We start from the raw sequence: 23,488 nt of genomic DNA on the forward strand, positions 1-23,488 counted from the left end.
GCTGTGTAGGATGTTGCGATGCGATTTCCAAGGGGAGGGGCTGGAGCAGGGGGTAGGGATTTTCCAGGGGGTTGGTCCACACCAAAGGTGCTGTCCGTTTGTCCGTCGCTCTTCTTTTTTCTCTCTGGTTTTTCCTTTTTTTTTTTTGTTGTACTCCCAAACCCCACAGTTCGCTCACTCGCTGCGTTGTCGACCGCATAAAAGTTTTTCAATTAAGTGCCATGCCCTACTTTGGACTTTTTGCTGAAGCCAAGCCACTCTCACACACACCCCCACACACACACAGACACACACATACAGGAGTCTCACACAGACAGGCGAACATACACGCGCGGCATTGCTGCATGCATAATGCGACTGCTAAAAGCGTCGCCAGCATTCGCCGTCGTTACCGTTAGCGTTACCGTTACCGTCGCTGCGTAAGTGGAACGCACGTTCAGTCATACATATATACTACATATATATATATATACAAACACACATATATACCCACCGATCCAAAGGGACGTGAGAAAATCAACTCTGGATTCCCGGAAAGCAAAACGGTAAGATTGCAGATTCGATTCTTATAAAAATAAACCTTGGCGGTTTTTTTTTTTTTTATTCACAGAATACAAATGAAGCATTACATTTCAGAAGTCGTATTTAATAAGCTTTGATCTGTTTCTGGACAAAGCTTATTCGATTTTTTACAATGATTAAACAACTATCTTTATCAGCTTTTTCCTAAAAGTTTTTTTTTTTTTTACTAAATTTTATCACATTTCCTAAATTTTCCCTGGTATAAATAAGTTTTATATTTGGAAAACAAACAATTTAAATTAGTTGGTTTATTGTTTTTCATTTTCAGATTACGGCTTACGAATTTATGGTAAATAAACTTTGGCTTAATTTGTGTTTCACATGAAAAACTGGCATATGAGAAATGTTATTTATTCAATGCTACCTTTTTCATATTTATCCATTGCATGAAACTAGGAAAAATAATATTTATTTTATATAAACATTATTTTTAGGGTTTTTCGCAAAACAAAAGCTGTAGTTTATCCAAGGTTTTCCGGCACCCTTTTCCCCTTCAAAATTTTCAAAGTGTGGCGCGGTTTTGTATTGAAATGTGTCGCTGCGAAGGGAGTAAACAGAAAAAGAATTGAAAGGAAGTCGGGAAAAAAGTACAACTTCTCGGTTTTAATATGCATCAAGCGAAGCGTGGAAGGGGAAAACAAAAACGAGCAGCTTTTTGCTGCAACCTGAGCAATTTTCATTAAATACAGAACAAAAAGAAAACCCGGGAAACTGCGGAGAACCTCTCTATATGGCTCTCTATGAAGAGCAGACAAGATGAGACAATTTTGAGCAACTGAAAAACAAATACGTGACATATGCGAAGCCTCAGTTCATTCGACACACTCACACAGAGACACACTAACACCCACTCACGCACACTCACACCCACTCACACACACTCACGCACATCAAACGCTTTTAATGAAGTAGCAACGCTTTGTTACACATTTCTGCAGCATTTTTTCCCTCCTGCTGTTCATGTGTTGGTTACTGCTTTGGTTTCGACCCCCAAACCATCGCATCCTTGCTCCTTTACAGTTAACTCGCCCATTTACATGTAGTAGTTTTACACTCACAAAATTCACATCTTTTTTTGAACCACTCAAATTAATTTTACTTACAGTTTGTTGTATATTTTCGAACAAATGTTAATGGAAGCGCCAAAAATAATTTTGAAAAAAAAAATTAAAAACAATTAGCCTGAGAAATCCTTACCACAAATTTCTACATGATAATGACATCACCACATTTTCCTAATAATAGAAATTCAAGTTTAAAACGAATTAATTAAATTCCATATGAAAATGCCATGTAAATTTTGTTGTAAAATTGTTCCCAGAATTTTTCAGTTGCCCAGAGCAACTTTCTGGATATTTTTCCGCTCCGTACATACATATATCCGTATGTCTGTATATATACATATATTCGGTTTACTGCTGCTGCTTCTCCTGCTTCTCCCCAATCCCAACCCCAAACTGCTTGGTTTCTTGGCTTAGTTTGCTGTATTTAATTTGGCCAACGCTTGAACTTCAATCAGTAAACATAACGTGCACGCATTCTGTGGTCTACTCGGAGTTACCCTTCCTCCTCCACATTTATCCTGCGCTGCAGGCAGTCAAACAAGGACAGCAGCCACAATCAACTTCAATAACTTAGACACACACACACATACACTCACGCAGGAAGAAAGGATGGTGGGGGAGGGGGAGGGGGAGTGGGAAAAGGAGCGCCTGCCCGCTGGCATGCATGTTTATATTAGTTACGGGCCACAACAACTAACGCGAGTGGAAAACTTTGCCCAGCAACTCGGCCGAAGACTTGATTTAAGTTCACTCAAACACGGTGAAAACTGTTGCCTCTCTCTATCTTTCTCTTTCTCTCTCTCCCTCTCTCCTTCTGATTGACTAACAACTGATTGGGAGGCGTAAAAAGTGACTACCTCATCTCCGTTTCCTGGCCAACACACACTATTACTGGGTGTCCTTGAGCCCGCCACGTAAAATGATTAAAACACACGCACAACGCAGCCAACGAAGCCAAAGATTCGAGCTAAGGGAAACACCTTGGAAAACTCTAGGAGATGGCGATGGAGATGGAGATGTAGATGTGGATGAAAATGGAGATGGAGGGGGAGGTGGAGGTGGAGGTGGAAGTGGAGATGACTGGAAACATCTTCGCAGGCACCACAGCACTTGGCGCTCTAACCGAAATCCATTCAGCAAACTAAACCAAACCAATTTGAAGTGAAAACCTCAATTCAGAACTCACACACACATTCGAGAAGCCCGCCCGAAACTCTGTGAGGAACCCCCTCTCATCTCGTCAGACATTTGATTATAATACGCGCCGGCTCCCAGTCTCTTCAGTCTTTCATCAAGTTTGCCGGCTTTTGTGGTCGGGAAGTAAGTGTTCGCCGTTCGCCGTTCGCCTGGCGAATCCTGAAGTCGGTGGTGCCTTATATGCAAATTGGATTTAACCCGGACAAAGTGGAATAATAAATACAAATCGCAAGCACGATCTATCAGGCAAAAAAAACCCTTTAAGGGCAGCAAGCCACACGAAAAGAAAAATAATCATTAAAGATATGAATTCACTAACGTTAAATCATGGAAAAATAAAAAGAAATTGAAAAAACAAAAACATTAAATGAAAATCAATAAAATTTATAAACTTATAATTTATTCATTTTTGTGGAGGTTTCACTCTTTATTTTTTATGTATTTTATTTAAAGTAAATAAATGAGAAGCCAGTGTTTTTCTCTGTACATATTTGTGCTGCCTGATGTGTGACCTCAAAGTGATGGAAATTTTTCGCGACGCGGTAGTTCGAAATGCGAATGCCTTTGACATTCCGCAAGGCTGTTTTCGCCAAAGAATATCCATTATGGGAGGGCATTGACGAGTCGTGGCTACAAACACAAGTACACACACACACACACACACACATCTCATACCTTTCACACTCATACGGTTTGTTTCTGTATAGAAATTTGATTTTCATAAGCTGACTCACGTGCCACGTCAAATGGCTTATGGGTTCGCTCGATGTTCGCTGTTCGCTAGCCGGTGTGTCGATTTTTGGTTTACCATCCTGGCACGCACGCCTCGCAAATGCCGCGAGATTGAGCTGCCTGTTGGCTGGGTTGGATTCTGTATCCTGGATCCTGAATGCTGAATCCTGAATTCGGAATTCTGAGTTCTGGACCCGGGACTTTGGTTCGGGGTGGCAACGCATGAATTAAGCCAAAGATATGTTTGACAGGCAATATTTCCTGCAAACACACACAAACACACATACACTCTACCGAAAATCCTCCCGCATATACACACACTCACACACACACACACACACAAATACACACATTTAGCAAAGGGCACGTAATGCATTTGCATGGGTCCTGCACAGGAGCTTAAAATTATGCAGCACGCTTTTAGGGGCCAGTCGCCAAAACGGAAATGCTTTTAGTGGCCGAGCAGAAGTGCAAAAAAGGGAGCAGCTGCGTAGGCATACAGTGTGCCACAAAAGTGATGATACAGCAGCTATTTTTTACTATATGTGTGAATTCCTTCATTATTCAACGGATTTAAATAAAACAAAAAATCACTTCAAGTAAAATATGTATTTATGAATAGTATTTAAGAACAAAAATAACGAAATCTCCAATAGTTTCTATACAAAAAACAAAAAACCAAAATTATCCCTCATTTAATTTCCACAAAAGTCATGATACATTAGTATTAACATTGGAAAAATATAAATTAATTTACTATTTTAAGCTTTTTAATACTTCGTCGGATATCCCTTCATTTTAATTACTTCCTGAAGACGTCGAGGCATTGAAGAAACTAAAGTTTTTATATAGGCGTGGTCAATTTTCGCCCACTCCTCCAGCAAGGCTACCTTGAGATCAGACCTACTCGTTACTGTTCGACCCCTCAAATGCTCCTCTAGTTTATTCCACAAATGCTCAATGGGATTCAAATCCGGACTTTGTGGAGGCGGCTTTAGCAAATGTGGAACATTATATATAAGCCATAAACGTGTATTTATGGCCGTGTGCTTTGGGTCATTATCTTGGTAAAAGTGAAAAGATGACCCAATACCAAGATGATTAGCACTTTGTTTTAAATTTCTTTTCAGGATTTCAATATACTTTTTATGATCCATTATACCGTCAATTATTTCTAGGTTCCCGACACCAGCAAAGCCCATGCAGCCCCATACCATGAGTCCTCCGCCATTGTGCTTCACAGTTTTAATTGTGTTTTTGGGTCTATAGGCATCTCCAGGTTTTTGCCAAACTTTATAACGCCCGTCTGACCGAAAAATGTTATATTTAGACTCGTCTGAAAATATAACCTGCTGCCAGAACTCTTCAGAATGATTTCTGTAAGCTTTAGCGAACTCAAGACGCTTAAGTCGATTTTTTTTTGAGACATGAGGCTTTTTCCTTGGTGTACATGAGAGGAATCCAAACTCTTTAATGGTTCTTCTAATGGTTTCTGGGTGAACATCCTTCTTAAGCGTTGTAGCAATAGCTGAACTTATTTTAACAGCGCTCTGGAAAGGATCCTTGTCGATAATATGCTTAATTAGGCGTTTGTCTCTAACGGTTAGTTTTGGTGGACGGCCATTTCTGCTGTTGTTTTCAATGCGGCCTTCATTTTTGAACCGCCCAATGACATGTTGAATTGTTGAGCGGGGTCTGGAAACTATTTTTGAAATTTCTGAATAGGACTTTTGTCCTTTAACGTGTAAATTCAAAATAATTCTTCGCTCTTCCAAAGTAAGCTCCTTTCAAGGCATTTTCACAACTTAAACTACGCTATGACTTTAAATGAATTTCACCACAAGTAAAAGAATTATATGCAAAGCATAAATGAAAAAGTCCCGTTACAAAATCTTAAACAGATCAGCTGCAATTAATCGAACTGTATTAACACTAATGTGTGTATCATGACTTTTGTGGAAATTAAATGAGGGATAATTTTGGTTTTTTGTTTTTTGTATAGAAACTATTGGAGATTTCGTTATTTTTGTTCTTAAATACTATTCATAAATACATATTTTACTTGAAGTGATTTTTTGTTTTATTTAAATCCGTTGAATAATGAAGGAATTCGCACATATAGTAAAAAATAGCTGCTGTATCATCACTTTTGTGGCACACTGTAGGTTCTGAAAATAAAACTCAAACAACCTCCCTTCGAGTCGCAATCGAAAAAAAAGTACAAAAAGATGGAACTCCATTCATGTCGATTGTACTTTCAGTTGGTTTTAATTTATAACGATCTAGTTGAATGTTAGTAATTAAATAAAACCATACTTTGTATTCTCCATATTGGGAACATGCGATAACTTTTGTGTATACATTTATTGCAAAGAAACACAAACAGAGATCGTCCCAGCAACATTCATCTCAGTAAACTTTAACCCAGAGAGAAGCAAATATGTGGTATTGGAGGAACAAGGACGGCAAGATGTGGTATCACCTACTTATCATCTATCTTACTCTTTCTTTACTCGATGCCATCATAAACTATTGTACTCAGTGGCAAAATAGAAAAAGGGTGGCAGCACAACAAACTCTTCAGTCGCCACCAGAATATCGTTAAGATCAAAACATAAATATATTTTGCTTTAGAAATTTAAAATAAAATCAGAACTTAAGCTCTTCAGCTTAAAAAAGGTTTTAAAGAGATTTCAAAGTGACGAACCAATTTGGCTCGCAACCGATTGCTGACTTCTGCGGCAATCATATTGCAGCCCTGGTTCGATAGTTCACTTCGGTTCATTGCACGGTTGCATTTAATGACTTAACAATTATTTGTGGAGCTTGAGCGACATCTTCTTTCTACTTGGTTCCTCACCTTTTAACGCCAACCGATTTCATTAATTTCTCGCTGAGATAATCTCTTTTTCCCAAAATGGAAGCGGAAAATGCTGCAACGGCTTCCTGCCACCGAGAGGTATCATCTTCGAGGAGATTAAATAGTAAAGGTTTGACAAAATCCCCGAATTCCCCAAACAGTGCAACGTGACCGGTGCAAAGAATACCAGTAAGGAAGATGACTACTTGCGCAAGATTTTCATTGGGGGACTATCTTTTCAAACGACAGCGGATACTTTGCGCAACTTTTTCCAGCAATTTGGAACGGTAGCCGATGCTGTGGTTGTTCGCAATCCGGTGACCAATTATTCCAGGGGATTTGGATTTGTGACCTTTGTGGAGCCAGGATCAGTTGAAAATGTCCAAAGGGCAAGGCCACACACCGTTAATAACAAGTAAGAATCGAATAGTAGAACACCATTATGAAATTTGTTTGAAAAAAAGCACTGGTTCTGTCAAATTTGAATAACTCAATGAAATCCTTAATTAGTTAGAAATATAGATAAAAGATGGTATCCTTATCTTTTTACCCCATCAAGAGCCGTGGAGACCAAGCGAGCTTTAACGCGTCGCGAATTGCTGATGCCGGGAACTCGAATGCCTGGCACAAGGATCCCCGGAACCGGAGGAGTCGTTTCGAACAAGATCTTCTTGGGCGGTCTAAGGGAATGCCACGATGAGAAGAGCCTTCGCGAGTACTTTTCGCGATTCGGCGGAGTCACCTCCGTACAACTGCTAAAGGACAAGCTCACAGGTCGCAAAAGGGGATACGGATTCTTGGAGTTCGACGATATCATATGTGCCGAAAGGGCATTGGGTGCGTTTCTTTCTTTCGTTATGATAATACAAAGTACCCATTGTATTGTATATTTATGGCAGCACGAGCCAAGCACGTGATCAACTTGATCCCGGTGGAGGTGAAGAGGGCAAACCCAAAGCCGGATACCGGCAAGCTCCTTCCGTTTCCCAACAGCGGATCGGTTTGCGCTGGCTACATTCCACCTCAGCCGGCTTCGATGGACAGCTTCATCAACGGCATCGCCGACTACCAGCAATACCTGGCACACACACTCCTTCCACCCTCGGCTTTTGTCAAGGGCTGGGCCTGCTACGTCACGGATGTAGTGCGTCCGGAGAGCCAGGAGAACCACCAGAACAACACTCGCTCTGGCACTTACAATCCATACACTTACTACCAGCAGCCACACCAGCAGCAGCCGAATGTGAATGGCAACTCCGCATACGGAAATGGAAATGGATATGGGAACCTAAATGGAGTGGATGCCTGGTCCGCCTATCCGAAGCCAGAGAAGTGCGTGGCCCGAGGATGGAAGCCGAGCAATGTGCCCGAGTGGCCGCCGAAGCCCGGGCACAAACACGCCCAAACTTGGACCGGCGATGGTCCCTACTTCTATTGCAAGTGCCTCCAGGGCGAAATGGGAACCAAGGGCGATGCAAACGGAGTTGGAGGATCGATGGTGGGATTGGGCTTTGGATCAGGGATGACCGCCAAGTGGTCCACCGAGGACAGCCAGATCCTAAAGCCCCCTCAGAGTCCAACGCAGTTCGCGAATCCGAAGGCTGGAAACGGAATTTCATCGCCAGCTTATGGTAAGTTGTGCTACTATATAGAATATAAATCGATATAGGAACTAAAGATTTTCCCCTTTTCTTTTCCAGGCATCTAAAATGATGAAAACTCGATCGACATTTCCCCGTAGAACGTAACCAATTGTATTCCTTTTTTTTGACGACATGCGATTAAATGCGATCCCTTCGGAGGAAAAACAATAAAGCACACTGAAATTGATGACACTTCAAATCGTCAACTCCTTTTCCTTGCCTCAACTATTTGTACTGTTTTTGTCTTGGTTTTCACGAAAGTTATGAAGTAAGAGTGAATTGATTTGAGAAATGTTTCATATCCAAAACGGCATAAAACGCAAACTACTTTCCACAATGACACACATGCATCATAGGTTAGTAATGCATTTGCAAAGATCCTGCAGGGGAGCTTAAAATTATGCAGCACACTTTTGGAAGCCAGAAATGCTTTTAGTGAACTGGCAGAAAGGGATCAAGTGCGTAGATGCGGCAGCAGTCGTAGGCTCGGCAAATAAAACTGAAAACACAACATGCATTTGAATCGCACTCGGAGGGAATAGGAGAAAAATAAGCTCGGATCCCGCAAAGATGGCAAGAGCATGCGGATGCAACTCGGTTGGGGATTCAATTGTCCGAGTGCCGGACTTGCCGCTCACTTAAAAACAGAAGCCCCGCCGCCTTCGGGGGCCATTCGGAAAGGTAAATGGACTAATCTGTATTTTCCCCAATGCAGGTGACAGTTTTCCCTGAACGGCGGCGAGTGTGCATTCGCATATGCGATGCATTTCAATATGATGATTCGCCCAGTTTGGGTTTCCTCCTCCCGCCTGCGGGTTGGCAATTTAATTAAGTCGCCAAAAATAGCACCGCGAGCAGTGAAAATATGATAGATGATGATGATGGTGATGATGGTGATGAGTGCAATTCCAATTAAAAAACTGCATCGTTCAGCTCGGTTCAGGTCGTTTCAGTTCAGTTTGGCTGGCCGAAAATGTTCTATTTTCGCCGGCTTGCATGCACAAATACAAAAATTTTTCACATTCACCGCACACACGGCCATCGAGTTGGGTTTTAATTTTCTTTTGCTCGCCAACGTGTTTTAAAGGATATTTTAATCCCAGGCAAAAACAACGCCAGGCAGGCAGCTCAATTAACTGACATTAAGTGAGTGGTTTGGGGTAAAATCTTTTTTGCCATTGAAATCGAATACGCGGCCCACAAAACACTTGGGAAAAAGGGAGCTCTCCTTGGATTTGAGAAGAAGACTTTTGCAGAAATACCTTTTAATTATTGTAACAACTAAATTAGAAAACTGCCACATTCGAAATATTCTTTTGAGACATAAAAAACTATTCTATTGGGTGATTTTCATGTAGGCATTTATTTTAAATACTCAGATAAGCTCAAGCCTTTGGGTTACTTTGTAAGTTTACCAAAGCGATGCATAATATTTATGGTATGAAAAACGATATCAGTCTAAAACCAATGTTTTTAAAATATCTGTAATCATTTGGCTTACAAACCCACACTCTTGCAGCCCAACTAAATGTCCTAATTATTTTCCCCCGTGTAGCTCCACCCACTATCGCACCACCACACACAAAATCGCACCACCGCAAGGAAACCCCGAGAAAGTGACAGCACAAGTGACATTTCAATGATTTCGCTGTCAGTCAGTCAGCCAGTCTGTCTTTCTGTCCCTCTGTCCCTCCGTCTGTCATTCAGGCACTCAGTGTCTGAAGAATCCGGCGGCGGGGGGGCGTGGCACTCAAGTGGGCGTGGCGCAGAATGGGAGGCAGAAAAGTCAGATGGTTGCGAGGGGGGTGAGACAAATGGCTGTCACGCAATGGCGGCTCAAAACAACAACTAAACTCGAATCGAATCGAATGGAAGGGCATCGAATTGAAGGGAAGGGAAGGGGAGGGCATCGAATTGAAGGGAAGGGAAGGGGAGGGCATCGAATTTAAGGGAAGGGAAGGGAAGGGAAAGGGAATGGAATGCTGGATGGGAAAAGTGCTAACCACAGCAGAACTGGGGGGCAACAAAACCATCAAACGGCTGTCGAAATGGCAAACGTTGTTTTTATCAGTTTCGCAAAAAGCGCCGGCAGAAGCGAAGTAAAAATAAAATAAAAATAGAACTAGTACTGGATTTTCTTTTTAAGAGGGGGGAGAGAAAAAGAGAAAACTGCTCCCGGAAAAGCGTAAACTGAAATCGAAACAAGAAAGGAGCAGGAGCAGCTTTCGGCTTTGGCAATTAGTGTTAATTCACGGGGTCTACTATACATTAAATATTCGATTCGCCATTATTTAGCGGGGAATATTTACCGCAGAGGGAGAAGGGGAAAATATTCCCGCGAATGCTAATTAGTCGCCGAGTGGCTTTGATCCCCTGTAAGCGGCTTGTATCACATGTGAGCGCCTGTATCACTCTCGCCGTATGGAAAATGTATTAAAAACTAATTAGAAAACAGAGAATGGGTTGCAATTGAAGGGGGAAATGGGTGAAAGCGGGGAAAAGCGGGGTGTCTCATTACGGCTAACAGCTAACAGCCAACAGCCAGGTGAAAGTTTCAGTTCAATAATTATGGAACGAAAGCTAAAGTTGCCAACACAAGTTTGTCCTTCGTTCCGCGGCACCTTTTTCCACATTGGTTTTCAATCAATGCGGAGATTGATGGCCACAAATTCTAATTAAAGCTCATTATGGAAAACCTTGGCTGTCACCAGAGAAGTATTTTGTTTCGCTTTTCAACTTTAATAATTCCCTTCGATGCTTAAATTGTTTCGATTCGAAGTAAATGATGTATGCATGGCTGCAAGTGTATAAACTCTGCCTGATTGATTTCAGTGTGTATGGTTGGGCTTTGTTCTACAAATGTTTTGAAGCTTTTAATTATTGCAAGCATTTACAAGGCCGCAGTATTCCGCACACAACTTTCAACTTAATGCTATCAAACTTTAATGCATTTTTTTCCTCTGGAAATAATGAATTAAACAACACAACTTTTGATTATTACCAGCAAATTTAAAGGCTACATACTAGAAGTATTTTTAAAACGTTATAAAAACTTTATCTGTTTATCAGTTTATTTGTTTTAAGAGATTATATAAAGCAAGGCAGCCATTAAATTTCCCGTTTCTAATCTAGCAAATTAATCTTGGGAGTTGATTACACTTGTATTTATTTTCCCCACTTCAGCTGTTTCGAATTACTTATAAGGCAACTCGAGCGAATATGTCTGTCATGAAAAGTTTGACCTCTGCTTTTTGCAGGGAGTCTCCTTCTACTTCAGTTTTTCCCGGTCTCCATTTCAATCATCTTTAGTTCACGCCTTCTGATTTGTCTAATGCAGGACACACACACACACACAAGCACACACACACCTACTTATACTTGTACACTGCTTGAGGAGAAGTCGACTATTAGTCGACGGGCAAGGACACATCACACATACGCCCCGTTTGCCAGAGCACGCTAACTGGATCCGAGTTTGTCTTTCGAGTTGTGCACTTTCATTTAATAGACACTCGGCACTTCCACTTCCCCTCTTCCCCCTCCCCTTTCCCCCCTCCCCTTTCCGCCCTCCCCTTTCCTTTCCATTTCCATTTGCTTTCTCTATCTGGCCATATTTTAACTTAATTAACTTGCAACTATTTAAGTGAACAACACAAGTGGCTCGTTTTCGTGTCGCATCTCGCTTGCCCAAGGATTTTTTCTCATTTCGCCTGTGTGTGAGAAATCTGGTGCTTCAGGTCGCCTTCTTGGCACACTCAATGACTACAAATTGTGGTCATCAGAGCAGGAGAGAGCGAAGGAGGAGGAGAAAGCGGAGAAAGCAGAGAAAGGTGCTGGGAGGAGAAGGGAGAGAAAGAGGAGGAACCACCCGAATTAAAGGTAGAAATAGGAAATAGGAGATTTCGTTTGTCACGTTCCGATGGGGAGAAAGCGGAGAAAGTTGGCTTTCTTTGGGGGGGGGAGGAGAAGCAGAGAAGGCCATCAGTACAGTGAAGCCAAGGCACGTATGGTAGCGGTAAAGGTAACCCCTCCCCCTCCTCTATCCACCACCCACTTTTCCGCAAGTTTTCCGCCCGCCAGCTCGTCTTGCCTTTTTCGCCCGACTTGACTTGACTCCGGCGATTGCCACTGCGATTTGTATAAAATTACAATTTCATTTGAAGCCAGAGCCCGTGAATTGAGGTCGATAGAAGGCCTCTATCTCTGACTGCTTCTTGCTTTCTCCCCAACTTTCCCTCCACTTTCCCCACGCCTTCACTCGCAGTGGCTTCTGCTTTTATAGTATTTATGCCTGGCGACGGAGGAGCACATTCGCTAAACTGTCTTGTTAAATAAAGATAGGTAAGTAAATGTCTGAAGGAGCCTCCTCACTTTAAAGTTATTCAAGATGATCTTTGTGAAATTTTATTACCTATTCAGGAATTTATAGTTTTTAAAACAATACCCAAGTATTATTATAAAAGCCAGTTCAAAATCCTTTGGAGTAAATTGAATTTTCCATTTGTTTGATATGTTTAAATACAAATAAATGTGTATGATTACTTTTAAATTATTATACCTAGACATTAATGTTCTTTTTCAAATGTTCTTTGGAATGGCAGCAAAGTATCTGCTATTCGTTCATTGAAAATGCTAAGTGAACAGTTTTCCATTTCCTTAAGCGCTGATTTTTCCCCACTCGTGAATTCAGCTGCAGCTGCAACTCAACTCGAGTTGGATGCGGAGCTCATTATGCGACTAGCACCCGTTGCGACCTCTCCCTTCCCTCAAACTCCCCCTCAAGCACCACCCACTTTCCGCCACCCCCTCCTCCCCTCCTTACCATTCCATTGTCAATTGCAATTCTCTTAATTAGTTTCTGATGCTAGTGCGTTTCTCAGTGGAAGAAGGAGTCCCTGAATCCTGAATCCTGGTCCCCTGGCTGTCCTTTGCCTGTTTTTGGCATTTTCGTTCGACTTTCGGACAGTCGCTGATGTAATTTTCTGCTTGTTACATTTCATTCGGTTTTTTCTTTCCCTTTCCTTTCCTCTTCCTTCCCCTTCCCCTTCCCCTTCCCATTCCCCTTCCCTTCCTTCATTTTATTTTATTTTATTTTAGCATTTTCTGGGGACGGCAGAAGATGGAGTTTGCTTTGGTTGCTAGGAATTTATTCAAATTGGAATTTAATTGAAATGTTTGTCATTTGGAAGCTTTCCCACACACCCACAGGATCACATGCACACACACACACACACACACACATAAAATATCTATAGACATGTACAGCGTTTGCTTTTGACTTTTTCCAATTCGCTGCGGTTCGCAATTTTCCCGTTTTCCATTGTTCTCGACTGTATGTTTATTTATTCTGTGGCTTACTTTTCCCTCAGCTCGCAGAGCGAGTAATTTTGGAATTTCGAGAATTTCCACTTGGAAATTTCTTGGTGAAATGAAAAGATCTCTCTTTTTTCCAGGGAAACTATCTTGAAAACTGGGAAGGTGATTCCCTTGTTTCAATTTGTTTTGTCACATTTTGTTTACATTCTTTTGAAGTTAATTTAAATGTTTTTCTTACTAATTTCTTAAATAGTTCGTGTTTGGAATTTTATCTATTTTAATTTTTGGATACCACATATTTTCGCTTATATATTTTAATTGCTTTGCAGTGCACATATTTTCCCTTTTTTATAAGCTTCAGCAATTAATTGCAATGTTTAATGTAAGATAAGATAAATGTTTTAATCCAACGTGAAGTAACATTTTGTGCTGCAATTTTCCGTCCTATTTCTGTCATAGGAGCGATGGGGAAAAAGCAATTTAATCGCTTCATCGACAAGGGATTTTAAAACTTTTGACTTTGTAATTTATTTATTTATTTTTATTTGTTTTTTTTTTTTTTTGGTTTGTATTTGTTTTGTGCTTTGGGCCCCCTGGTTGTCTCATATCCGCTCAGGACATGTGTTTCATTTTGTAAGTAGGAAGTGCGAAAATCGCCTGGTTAACAATGATTCGCAGTCGGGAAAAGCGGAAAAGCGGGGGGGTGGGTGGAAAAGCTGAAGGGAGGGCGAGCGAGAGGGGGGGAAAAAACGGATAGAGTGGTCGAGCGAATGTGAATCACAATATGCTATAACAGATGCAAAAAGGGGGAATAAATATTTTGCCAGCAATCACAACGACTAAAACAACAGCAACAACAACGAACAACGAAAACCAACAAACAACAACAACAGCAATAATAACAATAATAACAAGAACAATAGGCGAGTGTTCGACGCAGTTTTCTAGCCTAAGGATAGATAGCTTTTCCCTTGCTCTTTTCCCCTTTTTTTTGGCCTGTAAACCAATTTGCCAAAAACCGAGCAACAACAGCTATGCAAAATGTTATAAACTGGCCAAAACGGGCAAGAGGAATGCAACAGCATACACACAAATACACACACAAATACACACACAGATACACACACACATGCACGAGCCAACACAAACGGCAACAAAAATTGGCATTTGCAAAATTTTTTGCCCACAAAAAGCAAAAACAAAACACACTCCCACTCCCACACACACACACACACACACACACTATCAAAAGAAGAACAATAAGTGAAGGGGTTGGAGGAATTTTCATAGCGAACACGGCGGCTAACGAAATTGAGCTGCCGCAATGCCCGCAGAAAAATGGAGTGGCACCATCCCCGCTGGCGATTTTGCAAGCCCCCTTCTACCTTCCATTTTAGCACCCGCCCATGGCCTTTGGCCAACGGCCATGCACCACCCACTGAACCACCTAGTGAACCAGCCACTTCACCCACCCACCGTCAAGCTTCTGCAACATAAACCAAAAATGCAGTCAATACAAATATAAATAACTGGCAGGGCCAAACAATCAAAAGCATTTTACCCCAGCTCCTCTTTCAAGAGCCACGCCCACCCACAGCCGCCCACTTGAAACACACACACATACACTTATAGGCGCACACATCGCGTGTCCATGTGTGTGAGTGTGTTTGTATAATATATGGAAACGAATTTTCGGCGTGATTGCATCGCGAATACACGGCGTATACGTAATGCATTTGTAAAATGCATCATGCACCTTGCAATTTGCAACGGAGAAGGAAGAAAGAACGGAAGGGGCAGGTGGTGGGGGTCCTTTTCAGCTTTTGGCCAGCCTTAATGAACCCAACGGACAGGTGGCATGCAAAAGGGTCAAGCCGAAAAGCCGCGTTAATGGAAATTTTGTGGTAGCCAAATTGGATTTGTAGGGAGAAAACGAATCGCGACTTGTTGAAAATGCAGACAGCAGACTGCAGAAAACATAAAGCGGACTGCAGATGGTTATTGCCTGATTTATGGGTCATGCGAGCGGTTATCCTTTCGATTCGGGAAGGAATGAACAGCGGAACAACTGAACAACTGAACAACCGACTACTGTTCATAAAAATGTTTGCTCATTTCATCTGCAAATGTTTGGGAAATCCCATCAAATCAGGGCAGTCAGGCACGTTTCCACGGGCCATTAGCCATTAGCCATCTCCGTTTTGGCCCTTCGAAAAATGAGAAGAGGAAAAAAATGGCCAATTTTTGGGAAAAACCCAGAGACTTACTGCGAAACCCGTTGAAACACGTTCGGCTGTTTGTTTAAATTTGCAGCGTAAACCGGGCCAAGAGCCGCGATCATTTGACCATTTCCCTTTGTTTACTTTATGCCTTCTCCACGTGCCCGTGCCCAACCGCTTTGGCAACAATGAAAAACTGGTAATAATATTGTGGTAATATCATTTCGCAATTTAGTTTTGCCCACAGACACGAATCCTCGAACAACAATAGAAGCTAACCGAAAAACTAATTTCACATATATGTGCAATAAAAGTGCGCTGTGTGTTTGTGTATGTGTGTTTGTGTATATGTGTGTGTGTGAATTTCGGTCAGCAGTGGAAAATTGCAAATTAAATTATTGCACACAGAGCGAAAGGCAAAGACAGCCTCCTCTTTCTCTTTCTGCCTTCTGCCTTCTCCTTCTCCATTTCCATTTCCATTTCCATTTCCATTGCATTGCCACCAATCCGAAAACCCAACTATACTCTTCTCCACAGCGGTTGGCTCAGCATAAAAATATGAGAATAAATATTAGTACAGGGATCTTACAATTTTCCACAGCATTAAATTTCACTTAGCATACAGAAGGTATAAGTACAGAGCACAAAAAAAAAAAAAATAAGAAAAAGGAAAAAGAAAATTGTAGCAGACGAAGGCGAGAGCAAATGGCGACCGGAAAAATAGTTTTCCCCATCGCGAAGTGCAGCTCGTTAAGCGTCTGAATCTCGACTAGCCCCTGACAGACTCGCTAGATAGTGGCAAAGTATCAAGGATCTGGGAGGACTGTGAGGGCAAGGGGGATGGGAGGCAATCGGACGGGAAGTTCATGAATCCCAGCGAGCCCCAGAAATAGAACAGAACATTTACCTTAGCCAAACTTGCTGCTAATGTACGAAAAAGTTGAACAGGAAATGATTGAAAATATTTCACTATGAAAAAATAAACGCCTAAAATATTCGCTTTTTCAAATCTATAGGCTCTGAATATCCTTCCGAATCAGACAAAACTAACAAAACTGACTTTGATTTCTTTACGAAATTCCTTACTATACTTATTCCTTTAATTTGAAGACATTATCATAATTCCAAGAGTTCAAAAGAATAAACCAACAAGTTTCTTGTGAATTGACTTGTAAGGTTCTCTATAACAAATTCTTAAAAGTATTCGAGCTTACCAGAAGTCTAAACGATCACTTGATATGCTGGTATACATTAAGTTAATTTTACCTTCTGGAAATATTTCTTAACATTATCTCAAATGCAAGCACCCTGTTTTGAACGCAAACTAATTTCCCAGAGCAGCGGGAAAATACTCGAAAGCGAGTGAGTTGGCAAACTGAGGGTATCGCACCTTCGATCTGGCCACTCACACCTCGCTGCACCTCGCCCACTTCTTGGCCAACTAAAACTAAAATAAGTGGCTTAGCTGGAGCATCGCTGAAGTGCACGACAGTTTTGTGGGGCTCTGAGTGCTCCAACTATTCTGGCTGCTCTGCCTGTTCCACCGCCACCACTACGAAAGTTTCGAGGCCAAATTTACCTTTTGTGTTAATTCCAGCTGCAGTTTTCCTGGGGGCCTGTGAAAGCGAATGTGGATACAATCCGCCCTCCGAGCTCCTCGCTCTCCTTTCGCCTGCAAATGGAGAAGGCGGGGGTTAGCAGAAATCAAATATTTGCCATATTAGTTTTTCCACTTGAAAAGTAACAAAAAAAAAAAAAACAGGAAAAAGAGAAGGAGGAAGGGAAAGTTAAATGCAAAAAAGCGAGGCACTTTGAGTGGCACTCAAAAAAGATGAAGACGATGAGGGGGGAGGGGGGAGGGGAAAGAGGGAAACTCATTAGGGAAGCGCGCACATTAAAGGCATTGCAAATGATATTTACATATTTTATTTCGCAGCGTTTTATTTGCGCAGCAGTCAAAATAGAAACTGAGTCAGACGGGCGCCTTTCATTAACTTTTCGGCTATTTGTGTGTCATCTGATGAACCGACGACCAGGGATATAATTATTATTCTTTTGCCTCGCCTCCCAAAAAAAAAAAAAAAAAAAAAAACGCCGACGCAAAAAGCGTAAACAAATTTTTGGCGCTGTCGAAACTCCCCGGGGATGAATTCATTTCAAGACGTTTGCTTTATCATTCATTTTTTTTTTTTGTCAGGTGTTTTTTATTTTGTTGTCCCTCCAACACACACACATTTACGCACGTTGTATATATATATATTATATATATATAGTACACAAGTTTAGACTTGTGTACAACGAAAATATTTGTATCTCTTGTTGTTTTCTGGTGGCTTTGTTATTCGGCTTGTTGCAGCTGAAAGATAACACAGACTTATCGGTGGAAAGGGGCAGGGAATGGGGAGTGGGGAATGGGATGTCCTTGCCACGAGACCGCCACCTGGGAGCGCAGGACAATACAGATCGTATCGCAAAAAGGGAACAGCAAACGGCGGCAGGGGGGTGAGGTGAAAGTTCATTGGGTGACGATGACAGCAAATTGCATTAAATGAACTAGAAGAATGCCTCCAGGCGAGACTGATTGGAGACCCACCGAGCTATTCAAATGTAAAACAGTAAGTGAGCGGCGTGGGAGTGGGAGCCTCCTACTGGCAGCAGGACTCCTGGGAAAAAGGACCAAAAGCCAGCAGGGATGAAAGGAGCTCGGCGAAAAAGGAAGCCGTCTTCTAGGAAAATGGGGGAAATGCCCATGGAGGTGGCCAGCCAGTGGGAATCACTTACTCAACAAATAATTACAATTAAAGGAAAAAATTTAAAAGGTTGAAGTACTGTCCTTTGAAACCAAAAGTGACAAAACCAAAATTATTGACTAAGTATTAAACACTTTAAATTATGTATTTAATTAATTCACCTACACAATGTGTGCTCTAAAAATATTGATTTTATTTTCCTAGTTATTTCTAATTTCTACAAATAAGTCTTGCCTAATTTTCTCATATTTACAAATATCTTTTTGTTTCTTCTTTCGTACCTGTTTCTTTTGAAAAGAAACTTTCTGTTAGAGTTTACAAAAACTGTAAGCCCCTTCAAATAAATCCCAGGAAGAAGCTTTAGCAAATCTTTGTTGCCCACTAGAAAACTACCAGCGAGGATAAACAAATCGAAACACAAATGGAGCCGCTTAAGGGGGGCTTCTCATGTAACATGCCAAAAAGTAGTGGTATTTTGGGAATTTTTTTCACTTGGAAAATGAAAACTTACACGAATAATTTTTTGCACATATTTGAAGACATGTTTAAAGTATAAGAAAAACATTTTTTGAAAATTCTAAAAAACAAAATGGCGGACTTATTCAAGGTCGCGTGTGGCTCGACGCGGCTGAGGGACTTATTGCGGTACAGTGTGGAGCAAAAAGTTTTCATCTGAAAAAAACAAAAAAATTTTTTTGTATGCAGCAAGGTTCAACCGAGTGCGTGAATGTCAGCCACTTCAAAAGATTCGATTTTAAAATATTGAAATCACGTCTTGAAAAAAAAGTGCCATTTTTTCGTCTTTTTTTTTGCTGAATTGGGCTGAAAAGTGTATAAAATAACTTTTTTTTCACAATTTCAGATATTCACGCACTAGTTCAATGTATAATCTGCAAAACACTTTTTAGAAATCAAAAATCGGTTCAGTAGTTTTTCCGTAATCGTGTACCGCGTTTTTTAAAACATAGTTTTGAGAAAAAACGATTTAAAGTTTTGAGTTAGTGTGGGTCTTGAACTTGAGCGCGCTTGTTCAATCACTGATATTTTCCATAATATTGAGAGTTGAGTCATAAAACTTCGGGAATATACTCTCAAGACGTTATTCTATCGATTTATGAAAAAAAAAAAAAATTAGATTTATTTAAAATTTTACATGAGAAGCCCCCCTTAAATGAGCTGGCTGCTCACTGCGGACTGCTGACTGCTGCTCCTGCTGCTGCTGGAAAGGATTCCGGTTCGAGGGCTTTCGTTTCATAAGCTCGCAGGTCGAGCAGATAACCACAATGTTTCCCTGGCAACTAAGCAAGTGCTTGGCCAAGATAATTCCCCTTCCACGCCTCAATCCGTTTTTGCCACAACCGCCCAGCACCACCCACCACCCACTACCCACCAAGCAACCACCACCACCCACACTGTTCTGGCCAAGGACCTGCGTTGGACATTAACCGCAGCATTTTCGTCCTGTCAGCAAAACTGGGAACAAACATCGTTTATACTTCTGCATTGGTCACATGTTCATATGTGCCAACAGCAATCCTGAATCCTGAATCCCGAAGCCTGAATCCCTGCCCGCAAATTGTCACTGCTGCTGGCTAATCAATTGTCCTGACTCCCATTTTCCCATTTTCCCGTTTCACGATTCGGCTTTTCCGAACTGCAAAAGGATCCTTCCCACTGCTTCCCAGCTGGCATTTTTGGTGAGCTCAGCCTGCGGTTTTCGCTCCGTATTTGATTTAGAAATTTGCAGGTAATGAAGCTGTTTAATGTCGAGAAGCAAGAGCAAGGCGGCAGTTCTGCGGCTAGCCACTCAACTAACTTGGCCCTTTTCACTCAGACAGGACAGACAGGAAAAGACAGAGCAGGACACGCACACAGGACCTCAGGCGTTGCGGTCGGGGAAACAGGTCCTGGCCATAAGTAGCGAGACATAAATTAACGCAGGATATCGTACGTACGTTCTCAAATGCGGTTCTTGTGCTTCATTTTCAGGTCGCCGAATTTCCTCCTCCTCCTCCTTCTTGATTAAATTTTAAAGACAATTTTCCGAGTGAGCGAGCCCAAGGCAATTATCCTTTTCCATTCGGCAGGATATCGCCGGGTTGAATTTGATACACCAATTGTCATTCATTTTGCGTGTGAGTTTGTGTGAGTGTTTGTGTGTGTTTGTGTGTGTGTTTGTGTTTGTGTGTGTGTGTGTTTGTGTTTCAACTGCAACTGGCAACTTTCGCCTCGAATTCATTTGCAATTAAACGCATAAACATTTTAATTATGCCAAAGCTTTGCCGGGAAACTTTTGCCCAGCCCCGCTCCAAAAACCACTTCTTAGCCAGCCAAGTCTTCCCCTCCCTCCCCTTCCCCCTTAACCCCCTCAAGCCCCCTTTTTCCCATCCCCCCCCTTTTAGTACGGTTCAGCGCTCTTTGTTTGCCAAGTTTTTGGCGCACATGCATAATGAAAACTTTCCACGGCATTGTGAGTGCAAGGCAAAAGTCGACTGAGCAAAAGTCTGGCTATCAATTTGTTTGTTTGGGCTTTTGTTGGCCAAGGGGGAGCTGAAAGGGGGTGGGAGGGGTAAGAGGTAGTAAGAGGTACAGGTGGGCAAACTAAGCCGCAGCAGCTTAGGCAGCAGCTTAATGAATTTACATAACGCACACACAAATCAAAGGCCAAAAAGGAACAGGACTCAAGTTGAAGCCACCGCAGGCGAGGCTAATCAGCTTGGCAAAACTTTTCGGGGGCGAAATTATGCGAGTTTTCAGTTATTAAAAGGCAACCTTAGAAGTCAAATCCTTAGAAAAATACGCAATAAATAAAAATCAAATTCGCCGTTTCGTGTGCGATACCTACGTAAAAAACGTTAAAACGCGCAAAACGTGAACAGGAAATAAATGAGAAACTTTCTTTTGCCCAGCGAGGCATTCATCAATGACAACTTTTGGGGGCGCAAAAAAATAAAAAATAAAAAGGAGGAAAAAATTAGAAGGGAGAGGTAAGGACGAAGGAATCAGGATCAAACTGCTGTTGCCTTCAATTGATGACAATGAGCAGCGAAATTGAATTGAAAATTAATGTTAAAATTAAAATGAAAAATGGTGGAAATGATGGAAGTGCTGGAACTTGGAGCCATGCGTGTTGCCTGTTTGAGTTGACACATTTTCATTAAGACACCCAAATCAATTCAGCAGCTTCACTTCGTAATACAAAAACAAAAAAAAAAAAAAAAAGAAAAAGAAAATCAAAAAGAAGCAAGGAAAGTACTAAATCTTCGATAGTATACTTATGCGGGCAGGCAATTATTTACAAAAGCCAGTGATATATGAAGAGACAAGTCGGTTCCCAATTATTAGCTGACCCCACAACAGACAATTGGCCAACATTCTGGTGTATATATTATATATATATATATATGTACATAGACATATATATATATATATATTTGTTCCAGTCCGATGGACCTTGGCAATAAAATTAAAAGTCGCAACCGCCGAAAAAGGACCTTTTGGGTTGGAGGAACACCGTTTTTCTTGCACTGCCATTTATGTTCATGTGTGCTTCGGTGTTTGTGTGTATGTGTGAGAGTGTGCTTGTGTGTGCCCACTCACACATAGCCGGCTAAAAGTTAAATTTATTGCCCCAACTCTACACCCTTTCTTTTTTTCCCCCTTCCCTTCTTTTCTGGTTGAATATCTCGTGTTTGTCTTGCGCTTTTGTTTTCGCCTCGTTTCTTTCCTTGGGTTTCCTTTCTGTTTTTCCACTCCGGTCCAGATTTTCACCAAAAAAAAAAAGAAAAGAAAAGAAAATAAAAGAAGAAAGAACAGCCCTTCTGCCACTGCATTTATTTCACTTGATTTTCAAACAAAATTTATAAGTTGCGCGTCGCGTCGTTTATTTTGTTTTAATAGCAAAGCAATTTCAAATATAAAGACATTACCCAACGGAACGTGTGTTTGTTTTATGCTTTCGTTTTTTTGTATTTTTTTTTTTTTTTTTTTGGTCGTTGAGTTGCCAAGGCCTAAAAAGCATCCTGCAGTATTTTTGCGCAGGTTAGTTTCGCCTCGCGGGGAAAGTTAAGCGAATGGAATTTCCGTTTCCGTCTTTTTTTGCTTTGGTTTTTATTTTATATTATACTTTTTTTGTTTTGGTTTTGGCAAGGACAAGGAATGTGAATCGAAGAAGGAGAATAGGAATCGCTGAGAACTCTTTCGGAAAGGCGAATTGAAAATATTGATACAAGAGTCCTTAAAATAGATTACAATAATTGAAGAGCACTGAGCACTGAAGGCGAACTTTTCCCTTTCACTGCGAACTTCTCGCCAGCTGCTGACCCCGTGACCTCCTTTGCGGTTCAACAAAGCCCCCCACTCTCCCCCTTTTTCCCCCTTTTCCCTTACTTTCCCTGCTTTCACTACGCCAGTGCTTCAGAAATACAGTTCGCAATTGTTCTGAAAGCCAGGAATCGAATCGAGAATGGAGAATGGAGAGCATAAAGGAGCAAGGACTTTTTCTTTTCAAAAGGGCCAGGATACGTGCGTGTATAGTGTGACCAGCTGTTGTCTTCGCCAGCTTCGATAACAATCACAAATGGCTTGTTACAATAACTACAGGCTGCGGCTCCTGCGAACAGGGAACAGGGAACTTGGAACAGGGACCTTATCAGTTAAGGCAAAGTCAATTTGGGGCCAACACATGTCCCAGTTCGCACGATTCGATATTAATAAACACTTAAGCCGAAGGGAAAGGACAAACGGCGACCGCAATACAATCGGTTTCCCCATACTCCCATTCCCCTACAGTTTCCCCACATTTCCCACATTTCCCCGATAGCCAGGATTTGGCCAGATGACACATGTGACTTAAAATGAATGGCATCGTTTGCGGATGACAGGCGACGACCACGACACGGCTCCTTCGAAGAAGGACACCAGGACATCAGGACATCAGGCAATGGCCGCCCAGATATTGCAGATATTAAATTCACCCTGCCAGACGGTTGCCAAATAATGCGTATTTCATTAGAGTCCAAACAAAAGCGGCGACAAGCACATCCAAAGAGCCAGAGCAAATGGCGTAGTATCCCATATCCCCTGCTGCTCCACTCGATTCGATGGAGAGCAGGACGACACCTAC

General features: G+C 41.6%; 2 protein-coding genes across 6 annotated transcripts in view; one reads left to right on the forward strand and one right to left on the reverse strand.

The window, feature by feature from the left end:
- Positions 1 to 23,488, reverse strand: part of LOC108097630 (zwei Ig domain protein zig-8) — a 157,003-nt gene that overhangs the window by 64,132 nt on the left and 69,383 nt on the right. For 4 of the 5 annotated variants that reach the window (XR_001771802.2, XM_017200056.2, XM_017200055.2 and 1 more), the window contains one exon: positions 17,193 to 17,285. The exons of the other annotated variant lie outside the window; for it this stretch is intronic. The gene's annotated coding sequence lies outside the window, so the exon portion shown is untranslated. The remainder of the gene's footprint in view (positions 1 to 17,192; positions 17,286 to 23,488) is intronic. 5 annotated transcript variants of the gene reach the window in all.
- On the forward strand, positions 6,366 to 8,277 carry LOC108097628 (ribonucleoprotein RB97D-like). The gene is made up of 5 exons (XM_017200053.2): positions 6,366 to 6,534; positions 6,597 to 6,850; positions 6,995 to 7,272; positions 7,335 to 8,066; positions 8,136 to 8,277. The coding sequence occupies exons 1-5, from the start codon at positions 6,493 to 6,495 to the stop codon at positions 8,141 to 8,143; spliced, it is 1,314 nt and encodes a 437-aa protein (XP_017055542.1). The 5' UTR covers positions 6,366 to 6,492; the 3' UTR covers positions 8,144 to 8,277.

The sequence above is a fragment of the Drosophila ficusphila genome, unplaced genomic scaffold, assembly GCF_018152265.1.
Source record: "Drosophila ficusphila isolate 14025-0441.05 unplaced genomic scaffold, ASM1815226v1 contig_197, whole genome shotgun sequence".
Lineage (NCBI taxonomy): Eukaryota > Metazoa > Arthropoda > Insecta > Diptera > Drosophilidae > Drosophila > Drosophila ficusphila.

Excerpts from the sequence above, each read along its gene's own strand:
- LOC108097628 (XM_017200053.2), top strand. The coding sequence starts at position 6,493 with ATGGAAGCGGAAAATGCTGCAACGGCTTCCTGCCACCGAGAG. Across the intron at positions 6,535-6,596 it reads CGGCTTCCTGCCACCGAGAG|TGCAACGTGACCGGTGCAAA; the intron begins GTATCATCTTCG and ends TTCCCCAAACAG. Across the intron at positions 7,273-7,334 it reads ATGTGCCGAAAGGGCATTGG|CACGAGCCAAGCACGTGATC; the intron begins GTGCGTTTCTTT and ends TATTTATGGCAG.